Raw genomic sequence first — 11245 nt, 5'->3', positions numbered from 1 at the left:
CCTTTTTTTTTTAATTTCATTTTTTTCTTCTACTGCAAAATATGCAAATCACACGTGTGCAAGGATTTTGTCATTACCGTAAAAAAACAGTCTGTGTTTTACTAATAATGCTTAGATTAAGCATAATTGTTCTACGCAAAGCTCATGAATTAAGGTTTATTGTTTGTCTACCAAATCCCAGATATCGTGTATTATAAGAATTAAAGATAGATATTGTTGAATTTTTTGTTATTTTATACATCATTTTCGGTAAATTATTAAATTTCATGAGTAAAATTGAAATATATATATTTTTTAGCATATCAATTTTTTATTTTTGTTTGTAAAGTTTAAAATATAATTGATAGTAATGTATTAGATAATAATTATTATTGCTAATGAAACTTTAACTTAATAGCAAAAAAAAAATCATAAAACTCTAAAGTCCTAGATTTAAAATTTATTGTGTGAAATTAATTATTTAATTATATTATAATTTATTAATTAATTATTCAATAATTATAATTTAATTATGATTTAATAATTAATTATTTAATTTATATATAAATATCATACTTAATTAATTATAAATGTAACTACAAAATGATAATAATCGTCATTTCAATGAATAATTGACATATACTTATTTCAACTGGAGAAAACAAAAAAGAAAAAACAGTGTGAATAGATGTTTCAATGTTTGGTAGATGTCAATTCAAAAACAATGAAACAAAAGCTAAATAAAATACTGCACAACGTTTAAAGATTTATCGCCTTCTGCAAGATGGATATTGTTTGATTGGAAGCTAGAAAAAGTAATGAATAAAATTAAGAACAATAGAAAAGTCAAAGAAAGAAATCCTTCTTTCTCCTTTTTTAATTAACAGTTCTAAACACAGAGTAAAAATTTTCAATTTCCTTGGCCCGGAAGGAACAAAAATGAGCAGAATATATAATATAAAATAAAATAAAATAAAAATCACACTTGTACATAGTGAAGAGATTAAAAAAAACCTACACAATTTGACCAGGTCATCTTAATTTTCCCATTTCCTACTCTACTTTTTCCCTTTAAACAAGCATGACTAAAGTATTAGTCCCTCTGATAAAAAAATATTTGTTATATATTAATTTTTATTAATTTTTTAAAAAAATTTAAAATTTTTTTATAAAATTAAAATTTTATGATTTTTATTATCAAAAGGTAAAAAAAAAAAAAAAAAAAAACATAAAAGATAATTTTAAAATATAACAAAATACGAGTTTTAAATGTTAAGAAAAAATATGATATAATTTTGGGATATTTCAAAAAAGAAAGATGAAAAAGAAAATGGGACAGAGGAAGTAGTATTTTTTTTCTCTTCTTTTAACATTCTCTAGCACTATGCTGTTCAACACCAGAAACAAAGCAAGCTCTCCCACATAGCACAAAACAACTAAAATTTTGCTAGGATGGCAAATTGACAATCGAATGCAAAACTACCTTGCAATCTACTTGAATACTTGAAAGCAAAAGAATTGATCCAATGAAACAGCCCTGCAATTTTGAAGAATTCCTGGATGCAACTTTCACTAGAAACTGGCTAGATGCAGTAATTAACATGCCCCGCTACTCTGAACTCGTAAAATAGTAATTCATCCTTTTTCTTTAGTTAACCGCAGCCCCTGTTCAATATTAAATTATGATACGACTTGACCATGCCCTAGCTCAATCACCCAGAAGACAGAGTGGTTGTCACAAGCTAAGTTCTGCTTTGAGTGCTGGAAACTGCTCCAAGTCATGAGAATCACTCAAGATTTAAAAACCAAAATTAACAGTGGAACTCATTCTGAGAGGTCAATTAATGCGGTACGTTATAGCTTATAGCCTACCATTGGGACTTGGAAACAAAGACATGGCATTGTCAGTAGTTGTGAACCAGATCTACAGCACTATAGGTGTTTGTGTGACATAATTATTTCTGTGGATTAACGTCTCATGTTATATGTGTTTTCTTTATGACATTCAGTGTTTGTGCGAAATAATTATTTAAACATCCACTCCTAGCAGAAAAATCCCTGCACATGCAATGTTACAATTGTTTAGAGAAAACTAGTATCTCAATCAGGAATGTGGACACACATATTCCCAGTGATGGATAACTATTAACAAGGAAAACTATATGCTATGGGACGACATGCCTGAGTCAAAAGAAATTTTAAAAGAAAGCATTTAAGTAACAAGGGCAAGAGGGATAACATTTACCAATGCAGCAACATTTGCCTGTTGCAAAATATTCCCATCCATTTCCAGTCTGGCAATAGGAAATTCAGGAAGGTTCCTGAATGTTTTTTGCCAAGCAAAAATAACCAGGTCCTCGTAGAAGAAGATCCACACTAGCTAAGAGGAAGCAATCTGATGATTTCTCAAGCAGTAGATGCTACTAATATATAATTATAGACTTTCTTTCCCCACGACCAACTCGCCATCTAAGTTGGTGTAACTAAGGTATTCCAGATCTCTCAGCATTCATAACAACCATCATAGATGCATCTGGAACATCAACACCAATCTCAATTACTGAGCGGAAAGCAAAAAATCTGTTTCTCCAGACCTAAACCTTCTCAATGCTTCTTCCTTTTCATCACCCTTCATTCTTCCATGTAAAAAGCCAGAGTTATAAGCCCAAAACTGATTTGATATGGTCTCAAGATCTGCAGAAGCAGCCCGAAGCTGAGGTAATTGCTCGACTGGATATACAAGATACACTGTTCCTCCTGCTTCTAAATCCTCTAGCATCATCTGTAACAAAAGAAAAAAGTTCAAATCAGTTTATTGGATTCTGCAACCATTGAACAAGATAGGCAAACTCAAATTCATGCACAACATAACAATCAGCATTTTGTTGAAGGAATGTTAATATATAGTTCTTTTTCTTGCCCCTCTCCTTTTGTTGCTCTGAGAACTATAAATAAATAATTTAATAATTACACACAACTTATTAAACCTGAGATTAATTGAAGGCAACTCAATGTAAAGCACTCCTCAATAATCGTGCTTTAAGCAACCAGAAAACTGAATGTAGTACATTACCTCATTTTCTACCTAAAGCATTCTATATCCGCTCTGTTTCAAAGACTACAGCACTTCTCAAACCTTGCCTGCTAAAACACTGAAAGAGGAGGAGGAAATTTTAAAAAAATATGCGAGAAAAGTTCAGTATCACTATCCTAATTTGATGTATGAGATGCTAAAATAAGCCATAAAAAGGCGAAGAGGCATATATAAAATTTCTATAATGGAATAAATGGAACTTGCAAAGTTTTCACAAGTGCACCTAAGGACCTGGTTAGCATGCTTGGTTGGGTAAGTAAAACAGCTATTAAATAAGTTAGAGCAAAAAAAGGGGCCTCAGAAAGATAAAGGCAAGCACCTTGACATTGGCAGAAAATAGCATAAGAGAAGAACCAATTTATGGCAATGAAATGTGCTACAAGTTTGTGTGTGTGTGTGTGTGTGTGTGCAGAGAAACAAAATTTCTAATTTGGTCCATCAGAAACAAATGGTTGTTAACAGGTTGAAAATTAAGGAAAACATGGTATTGATGACCTCAAGAAAGTTTAAAATATACCCAAATTTGCACTGATTTACAGAACTTCTGAGAAAAGAAATGAAAGGAAATGCAGATACAGTAGATAGAAAGACAAGGAAAAAAACTTTCTGCTACACCAAGGCATTGTACGGGGAGGAAAAAATAACTTAAAGGGAAACCGGGCAAGCGAGGAAGCTTAGAAAATTCAAATACATCATAATCAGTAGAAACCAACTAATGTACCCTACAAAACAGCCAATTGAGTATTATAATGATCTCATTTTCCTTTATTGTCCAACAAGAATAACAGATTTTGATAATCTTCTAGGGCCTCATTGGCATCCCTTTTGCAGCTGCTAGGGAGATCATTTCAATGAACCATAAAACAATTGTTTATGGTCAACTTCAAACCACTCCATTATGTCATAGCTTCTAAGTTCAAAATATAATCTCACATTGCAACCAGATCTATAAATACAATTCACACAGTGAATAAAGAAGACTTAATAGTCCAATATTTCTCTGTTCTTCACTGACCAGTCTCACTAAAGCTTCAAATACCATCCTATATTTATGATCGCTAGGATCACTACACTTGGAAGCAGTTAAGATTATCATGTTAAGAAAATATGGTCGAATTTGAATCACATAATTCACTTTCAAAGCAAAAGAATTCAGAATTAGAACTCAGCAGTTACCTTTCAACATATGAGTTTAACCAGACAATCTACAACTAAACAAATGGATTTGCTTGGCAGTGTTTCCCCTAGTCATTTATCCTATTTGGCTTTTCACCTGTACTTATATTTTACTTTAAATAGCCTCTCAAATTTATCATACACAAAGACATGTATTACCTTGCATCATTCTTCCCATTCCAATTCAATCCTAGAACTCTACTCTGACTACTTCATAGCAGAATTAAAACAACAATAATCTAAATAGAATAAAAGGTTGCTTTAATCATTCATTTAAAACAAATGCGAATGGTGGTACTGTAAAGACAAATAAAATTACTAAACATAAATTTGATTCATACGATGCCACATGAATGCACTATTGAGACAGTCTGTGCCCTGTGAAACAAACTTACTGCGCCAAAAGAACATGCCTAGCTCATCAAAGCATATATAATCCTGCAAAACACAATTTGAGTTAGAATCCAGAGAATCGAATCCACTGCTGCAAACCGTACAAAAAGAAAACAAAAACAATGAGAGTTAGAACAATGAGATTTAGAAGACGGGTTTCTTTCAAATAAAAAAACACCTTTTGTTTTCTAATACAAGTTCTCGGTCTCCCTCTTCAAAATTCTGGATGGAATTTGAAGTTGTGAGAATTGAACTAACGGACTTTATGCAAGAGAGGCCAAACTTGGCAGTTTGTTAGCATGCAGTTTCTTGACAACCAAACATGGAAATGTAAAGATAAAATATGGATGGAGATTATGCAGTTACGACGCACCTGGGTTTTAGGCAACAAGATTTCTTTTGCATGATGCGTATGTCAATGCCTTGAGTGGCTAAGAGTAAAAGCTAGAGAAGATATAGAACTCTCCAAGGAAATTTGCCGAGGCAAGGGGAAAAAACAATCTCAAGCAATTTGGCAAAAGCACATGGGCATTAACGACGGCATGAAACTTGAGAATTTAGAAACTCAAACAAAGTTTCCGTTCAGTGTCTGAATCTCATTTTTATGTTCGGTTACTTGGCTGTTGGAGATGTTCAGTAACTTCTATTCGTTTTGGCTGTCGCCATTCCTGTCTTGCTCTGCGTATTAATTGAAATTAAGATATTTACACCACGTGAGCATCACGTGATCAATTGCCCTCATTTGCTCAATAAATAGACCTAATATTTTGATGTAGTGTTTCATTCAGCCGATGTGCGATTGCCAAGACCAGGAGAATCTGCAGAAATTAGGTTAGGTCTTCAATCATCAAAATTTTCTACATTTTTGTAAAAAGGGAGAAAGGGCAGTGGCAAATAGGGGAGAGCAGGATTTTCAATCAGTGGCTCTTAAAATACCTGTGGGTTCTCTACAGGCTGCCCTGCCTTTCCATCAGCCCTGTACATCAAACTGATGTGGCTTCTACCAAGACTGTAAATGAAAACCCAGAAAAGAAAGCTGTAAAGAAGGAAGAAATGTTGAGAGAATAAGGAAAAGAGAATTTCAGAATTTCTTGAAATATTTCTTGTGATTTTCCATCCATTTCAAACCTCTTTTAACATTTCAATTGAATCCTGTAACTGCCTCTGAACAAAAATTAATAGAAATAGCAGAATATCAGATTATAACAAAAATAACAGAAATAAAAAGTCAACTCTTTTGACTACAACACTCCCACTCATAACAATACCTTTTCCTTAAGCAATCTTTGGCCTCAAGGATTGAATGAAGGAAACCGCTTTTGTAAATCAAATAAAATCTCCCAAGTAGCATCTCCAGGAAGAGAATTGCTCCAACACCAAAACTTCTGTGATAGCACAGCCTTTTCTCTTAATCATCTTTCTATCCAGAACAGCTACTGGTTCTTTGGCTAAGACACCTTCCTCATCTGCCAAAGGCAAATGTACTTATGTTGTCAAACGGTCAATGTGCTTCTTTAATTGCGAGATATGAAAAACACGATGAATCTTAGCCTCACTAGGCAACTGCAGTTTATAAGCTACAGCTCCAATCTTCTCCAGCACTTTGTAAGGACCGAAACAACAAGCAGTTAACTTAGGATAAGATCGATGAGCAACTGACTTCTGCTGATAAGGTTGAAATTTACCATAGACCCAATCATTAATCTCCAGCTGTCTATCTGACTCGTGCTTATCAGCTGCTTGTTTCATCCTGTTCTGAGCCCTATTCAAATGAAACTTCAAGAGTCGAACAGTGGCTTCTCTAGCTTGCAAGCTCCTATCAACTACTTCCACTTTTGAATCACCATGGAGGTGTGGCCTAGGCATAGGAGCAGGCTGCCAATAGACAATTTCATAAAGAGTGTGCTGGGTCGAGGAATGGAAACTTGTATTATACCACCATTTAGCCAAAGGAATCCATTTGGCCCACTATTTAGGTGTCTCCCCTGACATACACCTTAAATAGGTTTCCAAACATCGGTTAACAACCTCAGTTTGGCCGTTGGTTTGAGGGTGGTATGCAGTAGAAAATTTTAATTCAACACCAAGCAACTTGAATAGCTCCTTCCAAAACAGGCTAGTAAAAACCTTGTCTCTGTCTGATAGAATTGAGTCTGGTGCCCCATGAAGTTTGTACACAGTGTCCAAATATGCTTGGGCTATTGTGATGGCAGTAAAAGGATGAGAAAGCAATATGAAATGAGCATACTTATTGAGGCGATCAACAACCACCAAAATTACTTCTTTACCAGCAGACTTTGGAAAACCTTCAATAAAGTCCTGGACACAGCAGACCAAATCTTGTCAGGAATGGGTGGGTAGTGGTTGCAATAGTCCGGGATAAGCACGATTGTCATATTTGTTTAATTGACATATAGAGCATTCCCATACAAACTACATGACAGCTCATTTCATACCTTTCCAATAGACAACACTAGCCAACCTCCTTATTGTAGATTCCATCCCCGAATGTCCTCCTACAGCAGACCCCTGGAAATACTGCAGTAAATTTCTCCTTAGTTCTGCATCAACCCCCAACATTAACTTGCCTTTCCTTTCTAATTGTCCTGCCTGCCAGGAATACTTTGGAAATTGAGTAGGATCACTCTTAATCTTATGAAGCAAATGGATAAGAGCTGGATCTTTCAGCCAGGATTCTCGAATCCTTGTTACCAACTCAGTGTTGACAGCAGAAATAACACATAAGCTGGTTGCATGAGCTCTGGATAAGGCATCAACAACACTATTGGATGATCCTTTCTTGAAAACCAATTCGTAGTCAAATTCTATCATCTTCAACACCCAAAGTTGTTGAGCTAGAGTGTGTGTTTTCTGATCAAGTAAGGACTCCACTTTTTAACAGCTGCCAAGATGGCCAACATCTCCCTTTCATACACAGACAGTAAGAGTTGTTTAGTGGATAGAGCCTTACTAAAGTAAGATATTGGCCTACCCTTCTGGCTTAAAATGGCACTAATGCCACCACTGGAAACATCAGATTCAACAACAAAGGTGGGGTTGAAATCTAGTAAAGCCAATACAGGGGCTGATGTTATGGCTTGCTTCAACTTCTTAAAAGCCATGGTGGCTGCTTTTGTCCAATAGAAGGCATTCTTCTTCAAGAGATCAGTAAGAGGTTTTGTAATATTACCATAGCTTTGTATAAACCGACAGTAATAGCCAGACAACCCCAAAAATCCCCTCAACTCCTTTATAATTGTAGGTACTGACCACTAGAGCACACAATTAATCTTCTTACTGTCTATTTTCACACCCTCACTACTGATGACATGCGCTAGATATTCGATCTTAGAGGCCCCAAAGTCAAATTTAGACAGTTTGACATACAACTGCTGTGATAACAAGACTTCAAACACTTGTTGCAAATGGTTTAAGTGATCAGCCTAAGTTGATGAATAGATCAAAACATCATCAAAGAATACCAAAACAAATTTCCTAAGGAAAGGCTGAAAAATAATGTTCATTAAACTTTGAAAGGTGGAAGGGGCATTTGTTAACCCAAAGGGCATCACTAGGAACTTATAATGTCCATGGTGTGTCCTAAATGCTGTCTTGTGGATGTCTGCAGGGTCCATTCTGATTTGGTGATATCCAGCTTCGAAAACCAGCAAGCACTCGCTAATTTGTCCAACAACTCCTCTACCAAGAGAATAGGTAACTGCCTCTTAGCGTCATCTTGTTGAGTTGTCTATAATCAACACAAAGACACTAAGATTCGTCTTTCTTTTTAACGAGCACAATCGGTGATGCAAACGGGCTATTACTGTCCCTTATAATGCCAGCCTTCATCTCAGCAACCTTCTTTCTATCTCATTTTTCTGGTCCATAAGGTACCTGTAGGGTCTGATCTTAACTGCTTAAGATTCATCTAGAAGGGGTATCTTATGATCCTAGGGTCTAGAAGGTGGTAACTCAAAACTTTTGAGTGTTGGCTCAATAGATATTTCAAGTCATGGTGGATAGTAGACCCCTTCATTTTTTGTGGGGCACCTGTCTGACTAGATTCCACCCCAATGCTAGTGATCAACATCAACCCACCAACCTTGTGGGACATTGTAAGTTTAGCCATCTGCTTCTTACTTGGTAAATGTACTTGAGTTGCCCCCAGCCCTTGAATAGTCACCCACATGTTGTTCACAGCAAGCTGCATAGTTAGCTTGCCAAAATCCCACATGATGGGACCTACGATTACAACCATTGTACCCCTAATACTGCATCGCATCCTCTTAGAGGTAGGACCAAAAAGTCAGTGTGTTGCACCAAGCTGTGCGTCTCCCACCTCAAGCCTCTACAAAGATCCTTAGCTACGAGTTGTGAGCCATTTGCAATTGTGACAGCTATTCCTCCAGCTGAAGTACTGCACCCCAACTTCTTTTGCACTGCCTGACTTAAAAAATTATACATGCTGCCTGAGTCTACTAGCATAATCACAAAAAATTATACGTGCTGCCTGAGTCTACCAGCATAATCACTGCTTAGTTTTTAACCTTTCCCTGTATCCACATGGTCTGGTGTTTTTCTGCTCCCACTAAGGCATGCAAGGAAATAACATGCCTAATCTGGTCCTCTTCCTCCTCAACAGTCCTAGGTTCATCCAAAGTCTCAATACAGTCATAGAATTCTTCTACCTCATTAGAGTAGCTTTCACCATCCTCAGTCAACATTTGCTACTATTGTGATTGTGCGCACTTGTGTCCGGTCACATATTTGATTCCACTCCACATACAAAGGCCTTTCTTTCTTCTCTCATCCCTTTCTTCCTTGGTTGGTATTCGGGAATTGTTGGTTTTAATTAGTGTAGTTTCAGGTTTATTGGTTGTCAGCTTGTAAGTATTGAGAGGGTTCACATTTTTAATAGGTTGGTTGTATGCGAAGACTGGAGGTTTAGGGTTTGGCAAAAGGGGTGGTAATGTGGATTTAGTCAAGGCAGAGGTTGTATTTGTCACTGGAAGAGCTATAAGTTGGTTTTTGTAAGGTAAGAATGGTTTCTTTGGAACATAATGGATAAGGGATTCCATCTGCCTTGCTAACCCATAAGCTTGGTTAAGGAATTTTGGGCAGAACATTCAGATAGGTTTAGAAATCTCTAGTTTTAGATTAATAAAGAAAATACTAAGGGCGTTTTCATCAGTGATGGCAACAAATTCAACAGGCCTTCAAACTCCTCATAATAAGCGTCCACCGTATAAGTTTGCTTCAAAACTACTAACTCAAGCATTGGATCAAAGTACTCATTTTCAGTAAATCTAGATATCCTTTCCTTAATGTAATGAGTCCAACTTACCTCCTGGAGTGTTCCTTGGCTCCTCATGAACCGTTGATGCCATTGCAGTGCCCTACCCTCCAAATGCATCATCACAACTCATAGCTTCTCCTGTTAGTTGGTTTGGTCTGCCTCAAAAAACTGCTCCATTTTCAGCAACCAACCCCTAAAATCCTCCCCACAGAATATAAGGCACTCAAGCTTGGGATATTTAGTGGGTAGTCTCTGAGTTGGTGTCTTCTGCCTTGCTTCGACTCCTTTCGATTCTTTAGCAACCTTAGCTCTAGTTTTCTTCCTCATCTCAGAGGAAGCAGTAGCTATGGAGTCTTCGATATCAATCCCCTTTGCTGAACCCTCCATCCTGTCCATAACTTATGTAAACAATTGACGCATCTCTAATCCCAACGTTTGTAACTCCGTCTGGAACTCATTTCTGAGTTCATTTTTTCATGTTTCTCCAGCAGCCAGCAATTTGCCATCGACCTTCTCAAGTTCCTTTTGGAGCTGTACCATCTCTTTCTATAATCTTGTTGTCGTGCCGTCTGCCATTGCTAGGATTTAAAGCTTTGATACCAATTATGTGGCTTCTACCAAGACTATAAATGAAAACCCAGAAAACAAAGCTGTAAAGAAGGAAGAAATGTTGAGAGAATAAGGAAAAGAGAATTTCAGAATTTCTTGAAAATTTTCTTGTGATTTTCCAATCACTTCCAACCTCTTTTAATGTTTCAATTGAATATTGTAACTGCCTCTATAACAGAAACTAACAGAATAACATACTATAATAAAAATAACAAAAATAAAAATGTCAACTCTTTTGACTACAACACTCCCAAACATAACACAAACCTTTTTCCAATGGCATTATAGCACGGGTTTTGTGGTCTTTTTCTGGTGGGCTTTGGTCATCAGAATGGGATCTTTAGTTTTTTTTACCAATTTCCCTTCTTTCCCGTGCCCATCAGATTCTTTTCACCACATTCCCGCCTCCAAAGTGTAATACCTATTACTCCAAAATTTCTGTTCATTCTCCTTTTTTCCTTTTTTCAAATTTATGAACAAAAATTGGGTTTCAATTGGTTATAAGTAAAAATGGTTTTGGCAAATTTTAAGGGCTTTTCTTATTTTGCTTGAAAAATATATATCATAAATCGGTTCATCCTAGATCTTGAAATTAATTTTATTGAGAATTCCTTCTCAAAAGTTTTTGCGGTGTGGCTGGGGCTGCTGGTGCTTGCTTTCCAGTTCAATTATTAATTCCTGGTCTAATTTATCAAGCC

General features: G+C 36.2%; 1 protein-coding gene across 6 annotated transcripts; it reads right to left on the bottom strand.

Annotated features, from left to right (window-relative positions):
- Positions 1-1316: 1316 nt before the first annotated feature.
- LOC111282805 (uncharacterized) lies at positions 1317-6967 on the bottom strand. Of its 6 annotated transcripts, none has more exons than XM_089760645.1 (7): positions 5911-6961; positions 5579-5651; positions 5016-5460; positions 4645-4687; positions 3053-3131; positions 2225-2761; positions 1317-1747 (listed from the first exon to the last, which is right to left on the bottom strand). In XM_089760645.1, the coding sequence occupies exon 1, from the start codon at positions 6506-6508 to the stop codon at positions 6128-6130; it is 381 nt and encodes a 126-aa protein (XP_089616771.1). In that variant the 5' UTR covers positions 6509-6961; the 3' UTR covers positions 1317-1747; positions 2225-2761; positions 3053-3131; positions 4645-4687; positions 5016-5460; positions 5579-5651; positions 5911-6127. The 6 variants fall into 6 exon arrangements, with proteins under 6 accessions (XP_089616771.1, XP_089616772.1, XP_089616770.1 ...); XM_089760644.1 differs by lacking the exon at positions 1317-1747 and adding an exon at positions 5771-5806 and having other exon boundaries at positions 2162-2761; positions 5911-6864; XM_089760646.1 differs by lacking the exons at positions 1317-1747; positions 3053-3131 and adding an exon at positions 1914-2037 and having other exon boundaries at positions 4591-4687; positions 5911-6967.
- Positions 6968-11245: the final 4278 nt, after the last annotated feature.

Source organism: Durio zibethinus, chromosome 5 (genome assembly GCF_047325235.1).
Source record: "Durio zibethinus cultivar Kanyao isolate XHJ-2024 chromosome 5, ASM4732523v1, whole genome shotgun sequence".
In the NCBI taxonomy this organism is placed as follows: Eukaryota; Viridiplantae; Streptophyta; class Magnoliopsida; order Malvales; family Malvaceae; genus Durio; species Durio zibethinus.
The sequence above is the reverse complement of the archived record's forward strand: the minus strand, read 5'-3'. Positions and strand labels throughout refer to the sequence as shown.

Coding starts and splice junctions, on each gene's coding strand:
- LOC111282805 (XM_089760641.1), bottom strand. CDS start 6,508: ATGCCTAGGCCACACCTCCATGGTGATTCAAAAGTGGAAGTAGTTGAT. Junction 6,109..6,198: donor TTATAAACTGCAGTTGCCTA/GTGAGGCTAAGA, acceptor TGCCTTTGGCAG/ATGAGGAAGGTGTCTTAGCC.